Raw genomic sequence first — 14,971 nt, 5'->3', positions numbered from 1 at the left:
GGCTCTGGGAAACCCCACGTTACGGCAGCGTCACGGCGCACGCGAAGAGTCCGCGACCACTCGCGCGGACCAGGAAATACGGCCATTTTTGGTATCGCCGATCCATTCGCGTTAAGATTTACTTACAAAATTACCTTTAACTGGCCGAACGCCACTAACTTCGGGGATCCTAGTCAAAAATGTGATGCAGAATGTATTTTTTTTGTAGGTTACTGCCTTTTACATCACACGTTGGTTGTTTTTAAAACATGTACATATGGACGAGTTAGTTGATTTGCGTGGCCAACAATCGCACTCTTCATCTCTCCAAATAAAGATGAAATGGAAAAATGGATTTATGGTAGGAGAGACGTGACTTCCTGACTGTTGTATTTCTGCAACAGCTACCTGGCGTCCCAACACTGTCTCATTTGCAAACCAAAGCTGACCTTACTACAAATTTCACGGCAGGCATGACTGTTATCTTATTTCCCTACCAACTTGCGTTTTGGAAAAAGCTTCCATTTATGTAAATACATTACTTTGACCCCGTGGGGGTCATTGCAAAGAACAAATTTTAAAATAGTACACACAAACTATTGTAATAAAGTCATTACATTAACCATTGACTTATGTGTAATAATATTAGTGCCTTATTGTAGACCTATTACAGAATGGCTACAATACAGTTAAATATAAGCGAGATGATATTGGTGCCGGCATACTGTATGGTTTGTTTCGTCATGTTGCCATGCTGTAATTCAAGATTTAAGAAATGACTGGGGACTTTGCTTTTGTGCTTAGTGTTTGTGGGAGGATCGTGGACTCAGCTGACTTGATCATTATCACCAGTAGTCTAGGTAGAGTGCTCAGAGGAGGGGTTAATGCTCTCTGGGTCAAAGCGTTACTAAGAGACGTGGAACATTTTCTGGTCCTCCAGGACCACAAAGTGTGTATGGTTGTTGGTCTAATGGGGGAAGACATAAGCACGGTGGCTTATGACAGTGATGAAGAATGCTCCTGAGAGGGTGCACAGTGCTGTCTAGAGGGGGTCAGCATTTGGGAATGTAATGTTTTTGACAGATTTCTTTGCTGATGCCTTTTCTTTTTTTCTTGTGTAACAGGTGGCTTCACTGTATTAGGAGGATTGGGATTACTGCTGACCTTCAAATCCCATACCAATATTTTAAACAATTTAAATTACTGATGTAGAGAAGAGGTGTGGCGCTGTGTGTGTGTGTGTGTGGGTGTTAGCAGGCAGTGTTCTGGGTGTGGGCTTCCACTGGGACTCATCTGCCAGTTAATGCTGCTGAGACTTAGTTGGCCCTGGATACACACCCCTGCCTGCTTATGTTCCGAAGCCAGTTTAGCAAAAGCTTCAGCCCAATAAAAACCTATTTTCATTTGGATAAAAACAATAATGCTTTTTAGTTACAATACTTTTTTTTTGTTTGTGTTTTCAAAAACAATTTACATTTACTGAACAATAAAGAGTAGTAGGGTTATGACCATAGGAATAATATGTGAAATATCTGACCATTATATTATCATCCCATAATATGGAACTGTGGATGTATTTCCTTGCAGACAGCTGCACACATGCCCATGCACACATCCTGTCTGCAGAGCTGAGAACATAAGTAGCACTATTTTGCTGTATTAGTGACAGCTCAGAAGAGAAATCAGATTAGAAAAAGAGGCAAAATAGTAACACAATATTGCCTAATATGCTCTCATATATTTCATAAAAGGAGTGACATTACAGGAGGTTAAGCTTGCAGTGACCTTGCTTTTTATAGGGAGGCCGGGGTACAGTAATCTGATTTGGTATAATCTCCTACAATCTCTGATAAATGCTTACAGCATGTATCTGTGCGAGGGCTCAGATTCTATTGGTCCATTCAGAGGCATTACTGACATCTGCTGCTCTCGCGTCTGCAGCCCGGATCTCACACACTTCAGACACTGGTAGACGTATATCATTGTATATCAAGTGAGTGCCTGGATTAAACTAAACAGATCTGAGGCAGTCATTTAATTTGTTTTTGTTTAATTCTGTGTATGAAAGAATTTAAAATTAAGGAAAAGATAAATGCATTAGCAAATTAAGGCTTTCATTTTTCTATCTCGCTCTTCTGTCTGTTGACTGTCATTTTTTTTTAACTGATTGGAAAAACTATCCAGTGAACTCATACAAAAAGAAAATCATTACTTTGAATTTGTCTGGCCCTCTTTTGAAAAGTGTGTTTATATCTTTCTGTAATTTTGGGCTGTTCTGTTATTAAGTCTTGATTGTGTACTCAAACAGCATCAGAGGTTGTATGAATGTATTTAAAAAAACAAATACATCATCATAAAATTGTGAGTTGTATTTGCTCAAGTAAACACATTTTATATTTAAAGTATAGGTGGTGGGGTTCCAGTCACTAATATTGACTTTGATTCCATCTAGTGGTAGATTATTGGAAGTGCTCCAGTCCAGGGTTATTGACTCAAAAATTGAACGTGAATCTTATGATGTACTGATAATTTCATAAATTATTCTGTTATATAGCGAACAGTTCTATATTATGTTTTATCCAGGGTTCACCCCCTGGATAAAACATAATATAGATAGGTTTTGTTAATGTTTTACTCACAAGAAATTGGATCAGATTCACAAAGCGCAATTATTTATTCGTTAATTGCAAGTCATGCCTCTTTTGTGGTCAATTGAGGTATTACAACTTCATCTTTATTTGATTTGATAACTTTATTTTGAACATTATTTTATTTAGCAAAGATGAAGAGATTGACAACAAAAAGGAAAGAAAAAGCTTGTTCCTTGTGCATTTGGGCAAGCTGACCTACAAGTAGGAAGAATACTTACATGGTCTTACCCCCTTGATAATTGACCAATGTAAATCGCCAAAACTGGACAGTTGTGACACCCTCTGTCTTGAGACCACTGAACTGGCAGGGAACTTAAAAACTCTTTTAGGGGAAAAAGAAGAAACCTAAAGGAGGCCCACAAATGAGGGATCCCTCCCCTTGGAACAGACACTCGTGCAACAGATGCCACCAACACAGAACATTACCATTGACTTCAGCAACATGTCAACACTTGTAATAATCATATCGATAGTAATGGTGACAATGATAAGGCTAATGTCATTTAGAGACAGTACAAACAGCAACAGCAATGGAATTCCAAAAAACAGATGACTGGTGACCTAAGACTCTGCCTCCCTGTGTTTGGTGAAAATAATCTGTTCAGACTTGTATTTGAAGTGATTTGTGTTTGGACATTGTTTAGGTTCTGTATTCAGATTGTTTCCCAATTCTACCCTAACAACTGATGTAGAGAACCTTTTCTTATTCATGCAAATAGTTTTATATATATTTTCTCCTTCAGCTGAAAACTGCTGTAAAGAAACTCAGGATATTTGTCACATCAGCAAACAATAAGAATTTTAAAAGACGTGGCGTCTTGCATTAATCATTCGTGTACAGGATAAATAGTTTTGGACCAAGCACTGACCCTTGAGGGACACCACAGACAGGTCCTGACATGATGACTGGGCCTGTTTTTTACTAACTGTCTATATAACTGCTGCTCCCGATTCCACAGCATCCCGTTTATTAAGATTTTATGGTTAATGGCGTCAATTGCTTCTTTAAGGTCTATGAATAATAAGACTGCATATCTCTTGTTATGTTGTATTTGAAAATTTGAGATTTCCTCGATGAGTTCAGTCAGAGTCCAAGAGGTTGACCAGGTAGACCAGTTGATCCTTCTGTGGATGTGTAAAATATATGCAGAGGTCAAGTAAAGCAGCCTTTTAAAATTTAAACTGTAATGCAAAATGGAAGCTTCAAAAATCAATATTAATATTCAGTATGTTTAAATATTTAAATAAAAACAAACCATGAATTTTAATGTCTTTCACAGTGTTTTTTAACAATCACCTCTGCACCATCTTCACTGCCCCCTCAGTAAGCTCCTATCTTCTGACTCAGGCTGTATTCAATGGTCACATTAACTTGGCTTCAGGCACAGCATATTAAAATACTCTAAAACCTTTGTAATACCAGGAAAACGTGAACAATTTTGACTAAGTTTTGCATTTCAAAAGCTGTAAAATCAATGCCGTCTCTGAATGAATGTAGGCACTTCTACGAATGAGACCTTTACATTCATGAGACGTTTAAATTCATTAACCACCAATAAGTGATTATTGTACCTCAGAGGTACATGACACTGATTATTGAATTATCAAATTGAACAATAATAACAATAAGATATATGCAATCTATACTGTTTTTAGGTTTACGGTACTCGTTAACTAGATAAACCACCTGAAGAAGGAATATGTGACTTGGACCATAGCAAGAGGAAGAAGGACAGGACAAGGGACACAGTAACACACTGTTACTGGGGAGACGTCTATAAATACGTGAAAATCCTTTCAGAATAAAACCAAGATTAACAGATTCAACAGTGAGTCAGGGGGAGGAAGTGCAGAAAAGAGACCAACGGATGGACCGAAACACTCGGACGTGCTTAAGTGCGGTTTATCAAAAGCAGGGTGATAATCCAAACAACTGGGATCGTAGGAATTCAACAAAGAAATGCTAAAGTAAACACATGTAAACCAGAGAGCCTAGGCAAAGAAGTCACAGAACGTGTTGTCTGAGACTGTTTTGTGCTCAGAAAGGCTTCAGTGTTTCATTCAACAAAGGAGCTAAATGGAGAGGTTATACACAGAAGAGTGTGCCCAGGCTCAGGAAGAAACTGTTGTGTCTTCCATTAGTAGCAGCAATATGTCAAAATTTACACTCATCACAAAATCAGGCTCTATGCTGATGACCTGCCAGTCTATCTCTAAGATTCGTCACATCCTCTTTTTAAAGATTTCGGACAAGTCTATGAATCAGCCCAAAACTGCACTGAACTGGACTCTGGCAGTTCACCAAATCAGTCCAGAAGTCCAGCTCCCTGTCCAGGTACGGGAGGCTGACGCTATCTCTACTTTCAGACTTAAAACCTTCTGCTTTGAAAAAGCTTATTGTCAGTAATTATGTAGTTCCAGTTATTATCCTCTCCCTCTCCTCCTCATCGAGCAGATCAGTGAAGTTATTTCTTGTTTCTCTGCTCCCCCCCCCCCCGTATCCATCTACATTTATCACCGCCTTTATAGCTGTATGCTGACCTACTGACCTCTGACCCTGCTGACCCACTCTTCTCATACCAGCAGTTTGTTATAATTAATGTATTTCCCTGATCTCTGCCTACTCTCTCCTCTACCTGTCCTCCCCCTTCTCCTCTCTCTCTACCCAGCCCCCCCATCAGCAGGAGGGTCCCCCTACATGAGCCTGGTCCTGCTCAAGGTTTCTTCCTGTTAAAGGGGAGTTTTTCCTTGCCACTGTTGCTTGTTGGGGGTCAGGCCCTGGGATTCTGGAAAGCGCCTAGAGACAATTTTGATTGTAACAGATGCGATATAAATAAAGACTGATTGATTGAAATCCACTGGCAAAGAACAATATTTCCATGAGAAAGACATGTTTAAATCCATTATTGTTTAAATAGACACAGCTACATTCACACTTAATGGAATCTTGGTATATGTGGAGTCTCTGAAACTTGGCTGGCGGTGCTGCCGAAGCAGTGGGAGGCCATCCCCCATCAAACTCGCTGACTCCTATTTGAATATTTCCCATGGTCTTTTTAAACCATTCCCAACAAACCGTTTCCTTCATTCTGTTCCGTCTCCTTCATCCCTGCTCAATGTTGATTGGTTGCTCCTCGTTTATGGGCGTGTGTGCCGGTCGGACTACTACATCTTTTTGCTCAGAATTTTTTTTGTTGGCTTTTATCAGCAGCTCCCGCAGATGTTTTTCCTGATTCTGTGGAAGGAAAAAAGATACAGCAATAAATAAATAAGATTTGTCTCAGGGACCCAGAGATAACAACTCTTGAGGACTACACTCAGGCAGAATTTGTTCAAAATACTTTGAGTGTTTTTAATGGTTTTTGTAAACATAAATGCAGTTGTAATTACTTACTATCAAGACCTCCACCAGCTCATCATCGTGTTCACTCTTCACCCTGAGTGCGCTCAGTTGGCTCGTCAGGGTCTTCATTTCCCTTGTCAAACACATATTTCTGGCTCTGGAGATGTCAGTGATCTGCTTCAGCTTGTTGTACTCGGTCTTGAGGGCTTCAAAATCTGCCGACAGCTTCTACAGTTGCACATGTGGAAGGAAAACAGTCGGGGCACATTAGCAGATGCCCACCGAACTTCCTCTACAATTCTTATGGTAGAGACACAACCCCACTTAGACTGCTTAGGAAGCCGTCTCTACTGGAGTGAATGTGAGCACGCTAGACTAGACTTTTTAATGGGCTCATTTGAGGATCTATTCTACGGGTGTGTTGTTTCTGGCGGTTATAATCTTTAGAGCAAATGACAAAAATTGGTAAGAATTCCCGGCTTACCTCAATGGCCGCCCTCCTTTCTTTCTGAATGCCTTCGAGTTTGCTCTTGTACCTCTCCTCGTGAGGATTGTTCACAGTGGTCCATTTCCCTCTGACAGGCGGGACACCGGTCTCTTCCTGGTCAGTCCTCTCTTTCAGCCTCTTCTCCAGCTGTTGCACCTATTTGTTGCACAAGACCGTTCGGCGAATGTTGAATTTTGGTTACTGCATCTTTTCATCCTCTCCAGGATATTTGTATTGTTACATAGTGTGCGTAGAATAAAATTGTGTTAACGCACCTTTAACTTGAGAGTTTGCATCTCTTCTGCGCGTCCTTTAAAGCCCACTGGGCAGTTCAACAGTTTCTGGAAAGGGATGTCCTTTCCTACTTCACTGATAACAACCTGCCGCAACCACAGTTTAGTTTAAGTTGAATCACAGGACAACAACAGGCAGCAGGGTAGAAAAACAAAGACCAACCTTGTGAGCAACTTTCAGCTCCTTTTGGAGGAACTGGATTTTGTTGCGCTGCTCTGATGCTTTCAGCTCAGAAGCAGCTAATCTTTCCTGCAGCAGTCTCACCGTCTCTCTCTCCTGTATGTTTGTAAAACAATCAACCTCGGTGTTACACGTTTAAAACTGGCAAAGCTGGTGCCGTTTAAAAGCATTGTGATTACCTTGCAACAATCGGTAGAGTTTGATTGTTGGGGTTTTGGTGGAATCCTTTTCAGGGTGGACAACTACAAAAAAAAAGGTTTTGTTATTATTGTTATTTCATTGATAATATTTGTCACTTAAAACTGTGTGAACCATAAAACCAAAAAAAATTAAAAATTGGACCTGTTTCTCAAGTGCCTGGATTCTGGTGTTGCTTTGTCTGCATTTAGTCTTTTCTTTTTCAACTTCGACACACAGTTGCTTGTTTTTCTTGGCCAGCCCAGTGATCTTATCAGATACTGAAACTCCTCCCAACTCTTCCCCAGCGAAGAGAGAAACCAGATGAGTCATAATGAAGCTGTCACGTGGAACCATCCGTCAACTGCCAACGCTACTATACCTACGATCTTCAACTGATACTCGGACGCTTTCTGCTTCAGTTCTTCAATCTCCGCATCCTTCTCGATTAGGCGATTGCTGAGTTCGGTGGCCTTTTCTTCACCTTCCTTGATTTTTGCTTGGTAGGACTCAATTAATCCACTGTAAGATGTTTTTAAAAACAGGAGGAGCAGGGTTGTTGACGAATTAAAGTTAATATTAGGATCAAAGTGGTGTCTCGCCCAATACACATGTACTGGAACTGGCATAGCGACATTGTGACAAAATTTCTGCTTTGACTCACCAGTAGTAAGAATTTTCTTTCTGAGTGTTTATGCAGATTTGACAAGGTTCGGACTGTTTCTGTTTTTCACGGATTATTTCGCCTTTTTTTTTAATCCTCTGTTCACTTTTTTTAGTTCGGTTTCCATCAAGTGCCAGGAAATTAATCCGCAGTTCCTCGTCTCCCACCATGTTCTAGAAGAATCAAAAACAATCAGGTTGTTATGGATAAAATGGATAAAATAATAGGCTGACACACACACACTCTTCTGAAAAAGGTAACATACAGTTTCGGGTGAGCTGGATCGTTTTTTTGACTTCAGGAAATAGCTACTAATAATTTGTTGCATTAATACTTGTATTAATACACATATTGCTCTACTTTAAATATACTGCTTTGCTTTGTGCAGCTCTGCATAATAGGTTGTTTTGATCTTTTTATGCACTGACAAATGCACAAAGAGAGACTTAAGGTTTAAAGGCTTATTGGAAGACTTTCTTCACTATGGCTAGTTATCACCATTTCCACTGTTTTTTAGTATGGTCATCGCTCCCTTCTGCATCCCAGGTTTTCTCAACACTGCTTTGATAAGTTACTTTGATCACTTTGAAGCTGCCCTTGTCCACGTGCACTGTTTTTCAAACGATAAATAATAATAATAATAGATTTTATTTCAAAGCGCCTTTCAAGACACCCAAGGACACTTTACAGTACAACTATGCAACAGTTAAACACTATTTACAATTAAAATCATAGGTCAGCTACAAGTCCCAATGTATCAAATGTACAATGTATAATGTCCTTTCATGTTAAATAAATAGTTGACAGGCTCAAAATGCTAGGTTGATGCGCCATGGAAACAACGGGAGATAAAACTCTCCTCTCCTCTCTCTCCTCTCCTCCCCCCTCCCCTCCCCTCCCCTCCCCTCCCCTCCCCTCCCATCCCCTCCCCCTCTCCTCTCCTCTCCTCTCTCTCCTCCCCTCTCCTCTCCTCTCCCCTACCCTTCCCCTCCCTCTCCTCTCCTCTCCTCTCCTCCCTCTCTCCTCTCCTCTCCTCTCCTCTCCTCTCCTCTCCTCTCCCTCCCCTCCCTCCCCTCCCCTCCTCCTCCTCCTCCTCTCCTCTCCTCTCCTCTCCTCTCCCTCTCCTCTCTCCTCTCCTCTCCTCTCCTCTCCCCTCCCCTCCTCCCCTCCCCCCCTCCCCTCCCCTCTCCTCTACTCTCCCCTCCTCTCGCTCTCCTAATCCTCCTCTCCTCTCCTCTCCTCTCCTCTCTCCTCTCCTCTCCTCTCCCTCTCCTCCCCCCTCCCCTCCCCTCCTCTCCTCTCCTCTCTCCTCTCCTCTCCCCTCCCCTCTGCCCTCCCCGTCCCTCCCCTTCCCCTCCCCTCCCCTCCCCTCCCACTCCCCCATCCCCCTTTCCTCTTTACTACTCCTCCCACTCCATGCAGCAGTAGCAGCGTGGGTGATTTTGTCCGTTGTGTTCTGAGGGATATGTCACCTTATTGTGTTCTGGCTGTTCTTTGACATTTTCTTCATCATCACTGTCGTCCTGAATCATCTCCAGTGAGACAACTTCTTGGTAGAGAAGATGCATTGCTAGGCCATGGTGTGTCCCGGTGGCAGGAGGGTGGGAAGAACCCACATGGTACAAACACACAGTAGCGAATAGACAGAGGTAGGAAATAGGTCGAAACTTGGGGAGAGGATAATACAAGATTTCTTTAAAAAAAGGGCCAAAACAGCAGAATCTGGCAGCCAAAACTGATTGAATTTAAGCAAAAAGAAAGAACACAGATGTGTATCTCAACAACAGCGTCAGGACGGTCATTTTAGCCTCTCCCCTCTGACGACAGGAAACATGGTTTTCCTGTTTACCTGAGAAGAGCCGCAGACGCACACTAACCCTGTATAACAGGATGGATCACAATGACCACAACTGATGACACTCGTATTTATTGAGATCACCATATAGGTTCACCACATACAGTTTGTATAATAAAGCTGTAGCAGTAATAACAATAATAACATTCACCTCAGAAATAGAAATAACAGAACACTAAAAACAGGATGAATGAGAGAATGTTGGCATAAAAAAGAAAACAGCAAATATACATAATAACCAGCAACAAATCTTCTGTTCTCCTCTGTCACTGGTTAATCACCCTCCAAGTCCGTGCACATCTTGGTAAACCATCAAACTGTACTAGTGGATAAAAAGATAAATATCCCTTCATGTTAATATGAAGGTCTATTTCATTAGATTGACATCTCACTCACTGAGGACCACTTTCAAACCTTTCGGATTTAATAGAAATGGATGAATAAATGTCTCGCAGGCCAAGGTTCAGGTGTTGGAGACCAGCGCCATCAGGGTGACTCTGTAAACGCTCGTCTGAGCTCCTTTCAGCCAAACCGACACACACGTCTGCACCACCTCAAAGGGCTGAAACACACACACGCGCACACGCAGGTTCACCATTTTCTTTTGAACTTCCAGGTGAACTCCAAGAACAGAACAACAGTTGCCCTGTTCCCCACCTTGTATCCTCTGTTGGGGGTCCATGTGATACTGACAGTGTGTTTTTGGCCCGGTTCTATGGTGCCTTTACTGGGCTGCAGACTAAAGCCAAGCTCCTGCAGTGATGCTACGTCATCCCACAAAAACTCCCCACCCTGTGAAAGAACGCATTAGGAAGACTTTCATTTCCCTACGGGATTAGGAAAAGTTTGGGTCTGCTCTTCGGCCAGTTTGTAGAACGATTTTTAGGTTTGAACGGATCCATGAAACAGAAATCTGTAGTTTCATGTAGTTATGAAAACCTCATCTGCATGCATAACTGGACTCACTATCAGCTTACCTTCTCACTAAACTGGGAGGAGCTGATGCAGCCCAGTTGCAGCTGTCGCACTGCGGGTATGAGGACTCCTGCGCTGTATCTGGCCCACAGAGTCACCAGAATGGGCACGGGGGCCTTCCCCATCACTGCTGCCTCTGCTAACACAGGAGGAGCCATTAGCTGTGGTGCAAATGCTCTTTATGCAGCTGGGTCAGGAATGGAAGTCGGGAATTATGTTCTTTTTCCTGAATCCTTGTCACCTCACTGACCACCCCTTGATTCATGGTTCATATATATGCTTATAATATATGCTGTATATATGCTTTAACGTTCTAATCTTATCTGTATTTATTTATTCTGTTTCTATACTTTGTATAGGTTGCTACTACAATTCAATTTCCTCACTGGGATGAATAAAGTACATCTTAATCTTAATCTTAATAAGTGTGTTCCGATAATAGAGACACGCGATACATGAATCAGTGCTCAGATCTGTGCTTGGTGCCAGTTATTTATTATACATCATTAAATATTTTCATTGGTCCAACTCGTTCATTCAATCTTAATGACAGCAGGAACAAACAGCACCATCAGATTTCACCAAACTCTCTACAAATGAGATTAAAATTACATTTATTGGGACCAGAGCTTACAGTTTAACACAATACCTGTGAGCTGAAACTGGCTGCTAATCAGTGGTGGGAGGAGCGATTCAGCGGGGGCTTTCAGTGGGTCCCCCCCATACAGATACATGTTATGGGAAGAAGCTGCACCCCTCAGATCCATCACACACACATCCATCTGGGAGACAGACATGGCACATGTTTTATGAGGTGTTTGAGGATTGCACGTGGTGTGACGTAGGTGCTGGTTCCTGACCTGGTTCCTGAGCTTTATAGAAAGTCTGTCTCGGTAGTTCACAGAGGGATGGTCAGGCTGAAACGAGATCACGACGTCCACGCTCTGTTCTGGGGAAATGCTGCCCTCTGCTGGCGACACACTGAACACGCCCATCCCGCTGTAATTCTGGGTTCCTTTGGGACACAGAGACCAAAGTTTCATTGTATCAGTATCGCATTCGCCCCAACCTTTAAAGGATTGATGAACTGATTCATTTTAGAATTTTCTTTAAATCAACAGCAGCAAAATAACCACAAAACTTTAATTCTTTTACACGATAGAGGGTACAGTATGCTGGTATCTGTTCCAAATTAAAGTGGGACTCTCTACTTATGTTGTAAAAAATGTTTAATTGTATAAAATAATAACCACGATATAAAATAAGGGCATTTGAAATTCAATGAATTCTGTTAAATTTGAGAAACTTAGTCCGGCTGTTTCGAGAGAGACGATATCTATATCGAGTATGGAGCCAAGAGCATTTATTGTGTTCTAGTTTCAGCCTGTGATGTTGAGAGGAACTGGTTAATGTTGCGTTTGGTCTTGGCACCTGTCACAGAGTCGGCTTCATCCTCAGACAAGGAGGGGCAGAGGCTGGCCAGCTGCACCCTGAAGCCCACTGTCACCAATGAGCCGTTCTGCAGCTGCAGGAAAACCCGGACAACACTTTAGCAATAATCAGTAATGCAGCACACATCAGTAATCAAGTGAATCAGCTGGATGTGAAGGTTGTAGGCAGAGATGTGGCCTGACCTTCAGGACCTGCGATGTGCTCTCCTTCTCCAGAACATAACCAAAGTCGAGGATCCCACCTTGATGAGAACAGGTGACAGCAGGAACCACGCCCTCCCCCTGCAGCACCACCGCTAAGGTCATTGTTTGAGCGTACACGTCCAGCCTTTCACAGTACTAGAACGCAAAAGACAAATACTTTTACTCCATTTTTACTTGAATTGTTGATGTGAAAGGTAGATTTACTGACCTTTTTCTCCTGAGATGGTCTGAAGGCCAGCACCAGGGTGTGTTTTTGTCCAGGTTTTAAGCATCTCAGCGCATTTAGAAGGGAAAAACTGCCATTTAAGTCCAAGAGAGATGACCTGAGCTTGTTGATTTTCAATTGTCAAGGAAAACCTGTGCATAGTTTCAACCTCAATAACAGCACTGCCACTTTAGGGTAACCATGCACTACCCTGGATTACTTCTAATCTGTGACAACAACTAGTGTAAATTGGTAAAAAACAAAACAAAGTAAAACTGCAAGAGTAATTGTAGGTTGGAAGTTTTGCCTTGTTTCACACAGTATAGCCTGAAGACTAAAGCTAAAGTATGTCCATATACTCTTCTACGGCCTTGTTGAGGATACATCTAAAGAGTCCTGGCAAATGTTCTGAATTGTCATCCTCTTGATAACTTTTTCTCCTGGAAATGAAAGTGACAAAGTCAAGAAGGGATAGAAAACACAAACAAGTCTCATGTTTTTGAGGATGACACTCACCCACTATCACCCGATCGAAGTCTACAGTATTGTGTGGGATGTTGGACGTCACCACGAGCGGGGGTCTCACAGCAGGACACCACATCTTCAGGTAAAGTGTGTTGATGTGACTGTGGAAACACTGATCAGTCAACTCCAACGGCCGTCTTCTTCCAAAACACACGGTGGCTCGATGTAACATTTGCTTTTATTTAAGTGATTTTAAAGAATATCAAAAGAGTGATTACACAAATAACAGCAAGGATTTTTTTAAACAATGTTTAAAATATAGCAAGACACACGTGTGGCGTCAGCATTGCTTCCAAAACACGGGAAGACGCACTGCTAAATTACTAGAGACATTAATTGGTGATTTAGAAGTTACCCCCGTTGGGGATGTGGTGTGTGCATGAAGCCGGAATAACTGCCTCAGTTGGTTCTTCATGCTGTGATGCCTGATAATGTGTTAACAACCTGCAAAGGCCTTCAATCAACCAGGACCATTAAGGAGGATACCTCCATGGTGGCGGCTCCTGTAAGTCTTCCTCTGGAGGAATTCCATCAGACACGAAGCAGGGAACAATGTACTCGTTGAAACACTGTGGGAAATGACACAGCAGCGTGGTCCTGGCCTCTTCATACAGCCATGATCTTAAAGGAAATGAATCAAACCAGTGAACAAACTCTCCTCTCCCACTTCCCATTAAAACGCTTCCTTTGGTGAGATGGTACTACGCGCGGTGACTTGATGACAGCCATTAGGGACAACAACAATAACAAGACCTCCTACCCTGGTTGTATGTCAGCAGGATTTAATAACTCAGTTTGCTGGTCTGTCTGTGGGATGCTTGACATGATGCCGTCCTTTGGGGACACAGGGGCCCTCTTTCCTTTCCTTATCACCATGGTCTTCTTTGTAGTTTGTACAGGCGAACAAAGCAAACAATCAAATGAGTTTGGGACAAATATGCACCAATGAAAATGGAAACATCTTATATGTAAAACCTCTTTAGTAGCAAAAACCTCCAGGATGAGGTGATCGGATAATTCATACCTTCACTTCAAGCTTCTTCTTGTCCATTTCCTCCTCACAGAGTGACATCTCTCGCTGGAGAAGACGCTGGGCCTCGTCTCTGATGGCTTGATCCGACAGTGCGGGCCTAAAGGTCACCAGGATCGGACTTCTCTGGTTCAAAGGACATTCATCAGGAATAAATTACATTCCTGTAATAGTAAATTCATTCAACTTACTGTACTTCTTCATTGGTTATATTCCACGTAAACTCCTTCTTAATGTTAAAGTAGGAGGAAATACTTTGCGACTTTTAATAAATACGTTCACTTATGACTGGTGTCCACTAGAGGGCAGTAATCCCCTATAAAACTATCTGCAATGAGCAGACTTCATTATGCCAATGAGAAAAGCTCTCAAATGTACTTTATCTGTTAATTTTGGATTAAGATGAGAAGTACGAACAGTAGAGCTGGGAATATATCATGGGGACTATCCTGTTTTTAACAAAGTCAGAATACGGACCAAATGTCTGCTGTAGAAATGGTGTCACATCATCCTAATAAACCCTATCAATGAGCCTCAAGCACTCTGAAACATCACGAGTGTTGCTTTACCTCTCCGGGCTGCAGTCTGCCTGCAGCAGGACTAATGCTGATTTCACAATCACCAGGAAGAGCGAAGGAGAACAGCCTGGGTGGCACAGGGGTCACCTTGCCCTTGGTTACTTCATGGTTAGTGAGGAAAAGTACAGAGCTTGAGCAGTCGCCGACTGCTGTATCCCCGAACTGAACCAGAGAGTGGGACAGCTCTAAAGGTGGGTGGACGCCTGTCCCCCGACAAGACAGTCGGAAATCTCTGGTAGAGAAGAAGAAACTGTTCCGTTATACTGTTGCCTTGGATTTAACAATGTGGACTCTGACAGGCATCACATTTTGATCTTTAATTTGTTATTTCCCTTTCATGCGCATGAGACAATAAACAAAACATAAGGCGAAC

General features: G+C 42.3%; 1 protein-coding gene and 1 long non-coding RNA gene across 14 annotated transcripts in view; one reads left to right on the top strand and one right to left on the bottom strand.

The window, feature by feature from the left end:
* Positions 1 to 9,686: 9,686 nt before the first annotated feature.
* Positions 9,687 to 14,971, bottom strand: part of cfap74 (cilia and flagella associated protein 74) — a 29,988-nt gene continuing 24,703 nt past the window's right edge. For 9 of the 13 annotated variants that reach the window (XM_057041137.1, XM_057041136.1, XM_057041135.1 and 6 more), the window contains 14 exons: positions 14,590 to 14,830; positions 14,015 to 14,146; positions 13,751 to 13,872; positions 13,477 to 13,611; positions 12,982 to 13,091; positions 12,850 to 12,905; positions 12,469 to 12,588; positions 12,240 to 12,395; positions 12,037 to 12,130; positions 11,466 to 11,620; positions 11,255 to 11,387; positions 10,608 to 10,744; positions 10,288 to 10,422; positions 9,687 to 10,192 (listed from right to left, as the gene is read on the bottom strand). In XM_057041137.1, the coding sequence (XP_056897117.1) occupies positions 10,094 to 10,192; positions 10,288 to 10,422; positions 10,608 to 10,744; positions 11,255 to 11,387; positions 11,466 to 11,620; positions 12,037 to 12,130; positions 12,240 to 12,395; positions 12,469 to 12,588; positions 12,850 to 12,905; positions 12,982 to 13,091; positions 13,477 to 13,611; positions 13,751 to 13,872; positions 14,015 to 14,146; positions 14,590 to 14,830 (1,825 nt within the window). In that variant the 3' untranslated portion in view covers positions 9,687 to 10,093. The remainder of the gene's footprint in view (positions 10,193 to 10,287; positions 10,423 to 10,607; positions 10,745 to 11,254; positions 11,388 to 11,465; positions 11,621 to 12,036; positions 12,131 to 12,239; positions 12,396 to 12,468; positions 12,589 to 12,849; positions 12,906 to 12,981; positions 13,092 to 13,476; positions 13,612 to 13,750; positions 13,873 to 14,014; positions 14,147 to 14,589; positions 14,831 to 14,971) is intronic. The other 4 variants (XM_057041138.1, XM_057041141.1, XM_057041142.1 and 1 more) reach the window with 4 other exon arrangements.
* On the top strand, positions 11,460 to 14,970 carry LOC130530195 (uncharacterized). The gene is made up of 3 exons (XR_008951763.1): positions 11,460 to 12,167; positions 12,273 to 13,072; positions 14,055 to 14,970. It is a non-coding gene; the product is annotated as an uncharacterized LOC130530195 (long non-coding RNA).

The sequence above is a fragment of the Takifugu flavidus genome, chromosome 8 (assembly GCF_003711565.1).
Source record: "Takifugu flavidus isolate HTHZ2018 chromosome 8, ASM371156v2, whole genome shotgun sequence".
In the NCBI taxonomy this organism is placed as follows: Eukaryota; Metazoa; Chordata; class Actinopteri; order Tetraodontiformes; family Tetraodontidae; genus Takifugu; species Takifugu flavidus.
This window is presented reverse-complemented; position numbering and strand designations above follow the sequence as displayed.